The sequence below is a fragment of the Hypomesus nipponensis genome, chromosome 12 (genome assembly GCF_054491055.1).
Source record: "Hypomesus nipponensis isolate SF chromosome 12, ASM5449105v1, whole genome shotgun sequence".
Taxonomy (NCBI): Eukaryota; Metazoa; Chordata; class Actinopteri; order Osmeriformes; family Osmeridae; genus Hypomesus; species Hypomesus nipponensis.
The window spans coordinates 12,987,186-12,996,331 of record NC_140372.1 but is presented as its reverse complement, the minus strand read 5'-3'; the positions used below and the strand labels follow the sequence as shown (position 1 = coordinate 12,996,331).

Here is a 9,146-nt window from a genome sequence, read left to right as displayed (position 1 = left end):
GTGGGGGGGGGGGGGGACAGAGAGAGGAGAGCAGGGATTAGAGAATGCCAGGAGCAGCTAACAGTTACAGTCATAATAGAATGAGATCCCCACCGGTCAAGTGTGGACTAGTGCAGCAATTTAACAGAGCTAAAAGGGTATTTGATGACAACCTTAGACAATTTCAAGCATGATTTGCTAGGAAGCTGAACTTGGAAAGAGGTGCTCTTCCGACCATATGCTCAAGCTATAAGGACAGTATGATGTTGTGCTAACAGTTATTAGCAATGCTAAAGTTTCCTGTATATAGCATACCAGGTAGAATGCTAAATACGTTTCTACACACATCAAACGACTCTAGCTAGACTAGCTGTAGTCGGCATTAGAAGGGAAGCTTCCGAAAAATAGCCAGAAAACGAACAGCAGTCTGGCTTATTGCTAACGCCTGTCTAGATAATCTATTTGGAAGAACTGGAGAAAGGCAGATGCTATTTACAGGATACGTTAGCATTGCTTGTAACTGTTACTATTAACACCTAGACTGTAGGCATGTAAAGAAGTTTAGCTTGCTAACGTAAGAGCATAGGTAGAATGTGTGATAATTTAGCCTGCTAGTTTATTGGCAATGGGGCTAACGTTGATTCATGTTCCTGACTGTCTCATTCAAATAAATAAGCTGTGTAATGTAAATCTACAATTCACGATGCATGTTTGTCCAGATCTTTGTCATGTTATTTTTCAGCAAGATATCTACAGCTAGCTAGCCAACTGAAGCCAAGTAGAATCACAATATGGTTTGGTTCAAAGTCAATCCAGTTTGCTTCAACAACAGAAGTGGAAACAAGTAATGTTATCATTTCAAATGATAGTCAATCTGTTGAAAACAGTTGTGTAGACAATAGATTTATTTGCGCTTGTTTTTATTTCAAGCCTCTAACTTTGGTGTTTCAGCGAGTGCTGCTGTTGGCCGTGTTGAATTTTTGCTCCCAAGCTTCACTCGTTGAAAACCAACCAATCAGCGCACAGCTTATCTAAATATTAATGAGCATACCATAAAAGGAGAAAAGCTAATGTTTTTTCCCGGGAACATTTCAGAGGATCTGTCAGGGGGCATAGAACAGCACCCGGGCCATTTTCAACCCAACCAATGTTACATACCCTATTCGGAGACCTTAGGGGACAGTGTGAAATGCGTAAAAAAAAAACAAAAAAAACAGTAAATCGGCCCTTTAACGTTCTTCTCTATGGCCAGTCTGATTTGATGAATTTTCCTAGCAGTTTGTGAAACAAAGGGGGAGGTTCTGGGGTAGGCGGGATATATTTCAGCGGCATTTAACAAAATGTGCATCTTTGTCTCCCCCACTGACAGGGCCATGGATGGACCAGGGCCAATCCAGGTAGTGACAAGCAAGCACTTCACACCTTTTCCTCCCACCTGTAACGTTTGTTGCCCCACTTTGCATAGCCTTTGTATATAGAAAGGGGAAAAGGGGATGCTTTAGTTGTGGAGTAGTCCATTCCTCTTCTTCAAGGAAATGGAGGCAAACAGAAGCAGAGTTTATTCACTGAACCTGTGTAAGTCAAATAATATGAATTATTTGATTTTAAAAGTTTTACAGAAAATTTTGTTTTTGAAGTTGAGTTTTAATTTAATGAACGTGGCAGTGTGTTTTTTATACCCCCCCCCCCCCCCCCCCCAGACAGAGATGGACCCCCAGAAAGCAGGGATGGTGCTTTCACAAGCCACGGTGGCCCCCGGTGCTGTCCGAGCGTAAGTGACGTGAAGTCTGAGAGTTTGAATTTAATGAAAGGAGGAGTGCGTTTAATATACTTATATTAAAGATATCTATTATTAAAGATATTTTCTCCTTCACAAGGAGTGAGGAGAAGGGAGAAAAGCAGGACGCCTCAAGAAAGACTCTCCCAGCCAGCAGTCCTCCCCCAGCTAGCAGTCCTCCCCCAGCCAGCAGTCCTCCCCCAGCCAGCAGTCCTCCCCCAGCCAGCAGTCCTCCCCCAGCCAGCACTTCCTCCTTGAATGAAAGATCTGAAATATTTGTATGCCGAATTTTATAAAAACTGAATTTTTTTGATCCAAAAATACAAATGTCTAACATTCAGATAACAGGAATTCAGATTCTTGAAATTCAGATTGCGGAAATTCAGATTCAGATTTGTCTGAACTAGGCCAAAGGTGAAACAGCTTGCCTTCATAGGGAAAAGTACACGATTTCAGAACAACCAAATCTAGACTTTCTCTGACCGAATTGTACCCCAGAACAAAAGCCAAGAGTAGTGCTCGTTGGAGGAAGAGTATGGAGCAAGTGCTTATGAAACGTGTAAAAACTTGTCTTCTCCTCTGCCAAAATCGGCAGTTACTGTTACCAAGTGAGTCGAGATAGAGTCAGAGGGCGGCGGAGACCGATGGAAGACACGGAACAACTGGCAAAGCTATAGCCTATATATTTATGTTCCGTTGTTCTCTTTTCTGTGTTGGAGTTCTTTTAAGAGCTTGATGGCATCAACATCCAGCCTGATATAAAATCATGAACTTCAATTGTGTCTCTTAATTATAATACCCACACAGAAAATCCAGGTTGATCAAGTCACGCTAGCTAGCTACTGTATTAAGCCTACTAAAAGCCAATTTTGGATGGTCAAGCATATTTTGAATTGTCTCCTTATTCCTATCAAAGTCAATGTTCAGCCTATAGGCTATGTTCATTTCCTAAGTGACATTTCAGATCAGTTATGGATAGTGAAATATTTGCTGTCTGAGAGATCAGACATAGTATTGAACAGCATATAAGGAGTTATCTATGGTTAACAGGATATATCTGTAGTGCGGCCGAGTGCGATTGGATTCATCTTCCACACGTCGTCTGGAAGTCAGTTTCGATCAAATGCCAACAATCTCCATACTAGATCTTGCTGACGTATCTTCTACACATTGGGACCTATGTGTGCTATCCCAGATAGATACGTATGTGTGATCTGGGTATTCCTCCAACTACCAACTCAGTTTGTTCTGAGGTAATGCTTGGTTGTTCTATAATCGTCTACTTTTTCCTGTGAAAGCAAGCTGTTTCACCTTCGGCCTAGTTCAGACAAAATCTGAATTTCCGCAATCTGAAATTCAAGAATCTGAATTCCTGCAATCTGAATTTTAGAAATTTGTATTTTTGGATCAAAATAATTCAGTTTTATTAAATTCGGCATACAAATAATTCAGATATAATATATTTAACAGCAAAATATTTCAGATCTTTCATATTCGAATTCAGATACTTTAGTCAGCTTTCTAGCTCCATATCCACTGGACACAGCATATTTAGGCGATCAAAACAAACTTTCTGTGCCACCACAGCAGGCATCACGGTGGAGGAGTGACTGCAGGAGCAGAGGGCCACATCCCTGAACATGTGTTCTTTTTGTATATAGGTCAAAGTGTTGCGTTTTTATTGGATAAATAAACCTTGGAAATGATGCAATTGTTTGATTGTATAATTCTGCTCATTCAATGTAAAAAAATAAGTCACCACAGTATTTAACTCCTGTACATTATATATTATATATGATAATTACATTTTATATAATATAACATGATATATTATAAAGCAGGAGATGCTCTGGGCCTTTGGTCCAGTGCATGCTCACTTGGCTAATTTGCATATAGCGCATTTGATTGGTCTGCGAAGTAGCCGCCACCACAATTTAAACGTACAGGTTTCCCAAGAGCATCTTCCACTTGGTTTTCATCTCGAACCCAAGTACTGCTGTTGACCTTAACCGAGCCAAAAGCACAACCTTTGAGACACTTTACATTGCAATTTGCTCCCCGGACTACACCTGCATTTTCGATTGGATTCTTGTCGACTTGGATTTTGCAGCAATGCGCGAGTGTACCTTACCTATATGTTTTAATAATGTAAAGAGGATTGCTAAAATATGTCAGTCAGGTGGCACTGTCGCTTTTACGTGGAGCTGGTAGCTAGGTGAAAAAAATCTGTTATCAGGGGCTTGATATTTAGATATTCACATTAGAAATGTTTCTAGTGCTAGATACTTGAATTAATAATTTTCTTTTGTGAGGATGTGCAGAATGGATTTCTGTCCTTGCTTAAGAGTTCGTCCGTCGGGCGCGCTCACCCTTCAGGCCTCAGCTGCTGCAGGGGCTGAGGCTCTCGCTGTCCAGCGAGGGCCGTCAGCAGCTGCAGGGGTGAAGACTGCTCGGAGGGTGAGACGGGAGGCGACGGAGTGCGTGGCGGCCAGAGGAGGAGATCCCAGCGACGCCAGACTGGTTCTCAGCCGGTGCTCCAGTTCAGCAAGTATAAGGGAATGTTATTTCACTGTCTGTTGGGGAACGATCTGGGGTATGTTGTGATGTTGTTGGCAGGTCACCAGCGAGAGGGAGACTGGCAACGTGTCACAGGTGCCGCTGATGGAGAACAAGGACGCCCTGAACCAGTACGCCCAGCTGTTTCCCCGGGTGGCCGCGTGTTGGACGGGACCCTGGACCTGCCGCCGACGGACGACGAGGGACGTAAGCTGGTGGGCGTTGGCGCCCATTCCGCGGTGTCTTTCGCTGCCCTCTACGAGTCTGTGGACCAGCAGCATGCATCGTAAGTACCAACCTCCAAGTGGAAATGAAACAATTGTTACATGTTATCACTATTAAGATTGTTGTCATGGGCAAAGTTACTGACTAAGTTACTTAATTGACTGACCATGATCATTAGGGATGGGTATCGAGAACCGGTTCTGTAAGGACCCGGTTCCAAATTTCTCAAAACCCGAATATCGATAAGGTCCAAGCTTATCGAGACCAAGTAATATAATGTAACGTTGAATTATGTCTCGAGAAATAAGTAATGTTATTTAAATCAAATCGCTGGTGCACAAACGTACAACGTTTGACTAATAAAATGACTAAATTCAATTGAATGGCCTGCCAACCGCCTTTAAACTAAACAAAGAATGTTATTGCCTCACGTGCTACCTCACTTCATTTATCAGTTTGTTGCTAGCTACGATGGCAGAACGCACAAAACGGTCAAAGGCTTGGCTACATTTTATTAAAGCCAAAGATAAAGACGAAGCAAAGTGCAATATATGTTCGAAAGTAATTTCTTGTAAAGGGGGGGAAACAACTGCGATGAAAAAGCACCTCAACGTTGTGCATCAGATAAAGATAAAAAGCAGTACTTTGACTGTCTCCAAGTCGCAACGGTGCAAACTCCAGCTGCCTTTGCAGGACAATCCTCTGGTGAGCGCACCACAACTTCGTAGCGAGTCTCCGTCGTTGATAATAAGCCAATTCAGGGCTCAACAGTGCAACTATTTCACTCGCATATGCCCTTACAATTTGATGTGTGCGCGAACTGCAAAAATTATTTACGAGCACAGTGTGTGAGTAGCCTATAGACAAGCCTCGCCCCTCACTGTTGATCATTCAAAACATAGCCACCTCGAGCATGTCTCTGTGAGATGCTTAAACATCGTGTTAAACAAAAACAGAGACAGAAGAAAATAGGGATAAGATAAGGAAGGTTTGGGTTTGGTTAGCTGGTCATTTAGTTGTATCAGGTGCCTTTTGTTGAAACGTGTTCAACTTTTCATAAAGTCGATGAGCTTGACAATGTCACTTCGTCAACCAACCAATCAGTCTAGTTACTCATCCAGGTTGTGGACAGATTTAGATATAGCCAGAGTCAGGATCCATTGTGCCTATTTGCTCCTTTTAGCCAGCCTCCTCCTGAGAGCAACACTTTCCCCTTGTTCTATTTTACATATTTTTACTTGAATAGAAAAGTATCGATAGTGGTATCGATAAAGACTCGAATCGTTAAGCAGTCTCAAATGGTATCGATAATTAACGATACCCATCCATAATGATCATAAACTATAGTTACTTACTGCAATGTACTGAGTATTGTGAGAGTAAGCCTTATTTGAAGGAAAACAAGTTAACCGTTCTCTGATGTCTTTACATTATCCTACAGATACGTACAGTGGCTTAAGAAGCAGGTTTCGTGTACAGGCTCTCAAATGTCGATGCTTATCGAGTACATCAAGAGGAGGGACGAGAAGAAAGAGTCTTCTTCCTCTACTGCCTCTCGGCCTCCCTCCTCTTCTTCAGCACAGCCTGCCAACGCAGGCCTCAGAGTAAGTCCATTTCACAGTGATAAACACAAATGACAACATTTGCATGTGTGTCAAATATTAAAGTCATACTATTTGTCCTCAGCTTCCACTCAGTCTGCAGGCCGGCCCGTTCCCAGGCCTCCTCCGTCACCTGCCACACAGCCAGGAGCCACTGACATCGACGAGGACGTGCTCGTGTTGGCCGGCGCGGAGATGGACTTGGAAGGTGAGGGGAAAAATAAATGCAATTCCATGTTATTACTCAAGTACAGTCGTTCCAAAAATCTAGTATTTTTGTCAATTGTATTTTTGTAATCTAGTATTTTTGTAATCTAGTATTTTTGTAATCTAGTATTTTTGTTACTCTAGTTCCCTTTCACAGCTCCTACCCCTTCTCTGCCTCCGCCACTGCAGTTGGCACCAGCAGCTGCACCTCGAACAGACCCCGTGGCACACTCATCTGGGGTAAGTGGCTGAAGCTGTCAGTATCATGCAAGTGTAAAAGTGGTAGATGTGTTCATTTAACCATCTATTATAAGTCTATGCTGTTGCATGTGTTCTGTGATGTTCATTTGTTCCAAACAGATTCTTCTGCCAGAGGCGTGGAAAAAGTCAATGCCAGTCGAGCAGCACGAGTGGGTGAGCAAGGCCCTCTTCAGCAAGACCGAGTTGCAACTCTGATGGTCTCCCCCGGGCCCCCCACAGACCCTGCTGCAACCACCTGCCTTTCCTGCCCCCTTCCATCAGCGCCCCTTCGTCCTGTGGATGCCCTACAGGATGTGGTCCTGCAAGCTGTGCTGCCCTGTCTGCAGCCACAATCCAACAGCTGCCAGGCTTTACAAGCCCCCACACCACCACCAGGAGCCAGGGCCAAAGCAGCACAGGAGGTGGAGGATGAGGCGCGGGCCCACGTCGTCTCCCAGGGCGGTGACCCCAGTATGGACCTGCTGGTGCTGAGCCAGCAATGGCTGCAGTTAGGGAAGTTCTGGGGCCAGACATTCAAGTGGCTACTGGAGAACAACGTGGGCTACACCCTCCCGCTCGTACACTCCCATCAGAAGGAGCGGGAGAGGAGCAGCTCTCAGTCGGCGCTCATGGCCAACAAGGACGCCCTCACCCGCTACGCACACGCCTTTCCTACCAAGGAGGCCGCTGTGCCCCCTGTAAGGCTGTCCCCAGCTCTGCCGAGGGAGGAGGAGGAGGGGCAGCTGGAGCAACTACCCCTGCTGCAAGCCCTCCTGCCCGCAGAGCCCCCTGATGACAGTGCTGAGGTAAATGATTGGCTATGTTTTATATGAACTGATTATCAACTAATATGAAAACGTGTGTGTTCTGTCTGTTGTTTCTACACAGTTGTGTCCCACCCGCTGGCGGGCCACACTCAGTACTGCTCAGCAGCAGTGGATCGGCCAGGTGCTCTTTACATGGAAGAACAACAAAGCGAAGGTTTGGCCAGATCTCCAGCTCTGGTACGAGCCTCCACAGCCCCAGCCGATCTACAACCAGCCACCCGCATCACCAGACCCCTTCTTTGCCTGACGGCCGTTTCTCTGGATGCCCCTTCACTTATGGGCATTCAAGCTGACATGCCCCCAGCCTGCCTGCACGGGCCACATGACCAAGGCTGGGGTGTACACAAAGACCATCCGGAAGGTCTTAGACATCGATACCTGGTATCTCATGGCCACTGAGTACCTGGCATGCTCTCGGTGTACGAAGAGGGTTGTGGCATGGTCACAGGGCATAGTGAGGCAGCTGGATGCAGCCCACCGCTGCTTGTTTCCAGCCATCCTCACGTACAAGTAAGCAGAAACCTCCAGAAACCAGTTTTTCCAATGCTTAATATTGTATTAGGTATAAATCATTTCTCATGTCTCACCCTCACTGTCCCTTTTCAAGTTGTCCTGTGACCTGCTGGTCGTTTCGATGCTGAGGGAGCGCGCTTTGGGGAACAGGGCCACTCAGCTCTACACAAAGCTATGCGAGAGCCACAGCGAAGCCTGGATGCGGAGCGCGATGCAGTACCTCGGCGAGTGGGGCAAGGGCAGGGCCAGTCTGCCGGTTTATCGCTGCGCGCGCGGTTCAACACCGCTGGAGTTGTTCCACCTCCACATAAACCAGTTAATCCCAGGTAATTGATTGACATACACCATCTTTTTTTCTTTGTTTTCTGTGTGTATAATCGGTTAAAGATAGATGTTTTGTTCTCTGTCTGATCGCACTACTTTCTCTTCCTCCTTCAGGAACATCAGCAAACGCCATACATTTCCAGGCGTTCCGGCTGGCTGGACTGGTGAGGTGGAACGAGAACCGTGCCGCAGCAGCAGTGGGGAGACGGGAGCAGCCTCTGCTCTCCTACAGTGGCCACCTGCAGCACTCCCTTAACCAGCTCAGCCAACGGGTGCTCGGTGTGAGTCTGGTTAAGGATCACACCGCCCCAAGGGAGTACACAGGTGTGTAATTTGAACATACTCCTCATCGGTCTCAGCCAGTCGGTGCCCCAGTTCGGCAAGTATAAGAGAATGTCATTTTGCTGGCTGACCAGTACGCCCAGCTGTTTCCCCGGGTGGTGGCTGCGGTCTGCGATCGGCGTGGGTTGGATGGGACCCTGGACCTGCCGCCGACGGACGACGAGGGACGTAAGCTGGTGGGCTTTGGCACGCATTCCGCGGTGTCTTTCGCTGCCCTCTACGAGTCTGTGGACCAGCAGCATGCATCGTAAGTACCAACCTCGAAGTTGAAATGAAACAATTGTTACATGTAACCACTTAAGATTGTTGTCATGGGCAAAGTTACTGATTAAGTTACTTGATTTACTGACCATGATCATAAACTATAGTTACTTACTGCAATGTAAAGATTATTGAGAGTAAGCCTTATTTGAAGGAAAACAAGTTAACCGTTCTGATGTCTTTACATTATCCTACAGATACGTACAGTGGCTTAAGAAGCAGGTTTCGTGTCCAGGCTCTCAGATGTCGATGCTTATTGGGTACATCAAGAGGAGGGATGAGAAGAAAGCGTCT

General features: G+C 45.8%; 1 protein-coding gene and 2 long non-coding RNA genes across 3 annotated transcripts; 2 read left to right on the top strand and 1 right to left on the bottom strand.

Moving 5' to 3' along the window:
- Positions 1-243: 243 nt before the first annotated feature.
- Positions 244-3,050, top strand: LOC146261232 (uncharacterized). The gene is made up of 3 exons (XR_014724827.1): positions 244-1,554; positions 1,680-1,750; positions 1,857-3,050. It is a non-coding gene; the product is annotated as an uncharacterized LOC146261232 (long non-coding RNA).
- Positions 3,051-3,464: 414 nt separating this feature from the next.
- LOC146261231 (uncharacterized) lies at positions 3,465-6,817 on the bottom strand. The gene is made up of 4 exons (XR_014724756.1): positions 6,510-6,817; positions 6,211-6,338; positions 5,987-6,121; positions 3,465-4,576 (listed from the first exon to the last, which is right to left on the bottom strand). It is a non-coding gene; the product is annotated as an uncharacterized LOC146261231 (long non-coding RNA).
- On the top strand, positions 6,669-7,779 carry LOC146261230 (uncharacterized). The gene is made up of 2 exons (XM_084668012.1): positions 6,669-7,391; positions 7,474-7,779. Exons 1-2 carry the CDS (start codon positions 6,801-6,803, stop codon positions 7,657-7,659), a joined length of 777 nt encoding a protein of 258 aa, XP_084524138.1. The 5' UTR covers positions 6,669-6,800; the 3' UTR covers positions 7,660-7,779.
- Positions 7,780-9,146: the final 1,367 nt, after the last annotated feature.

Excerpts from the sequence above, each read along its gene's own strand:
- LOC146261230 (XM_084668012.1), top strand. The coding sequence starts at position 6,801 with ATGGTCTCCCCCGGGCCCCCCACAGACCCTGCTGCAACCACCTGCCTT. Across the intron at positions 7,392-7,473 it reads CCCCTGATGACAGTGCTGAG|TTGTGTCCCACCCGCTGGCG; the intron begins GTAAATGATTGG and ends GTTTCTACACAG.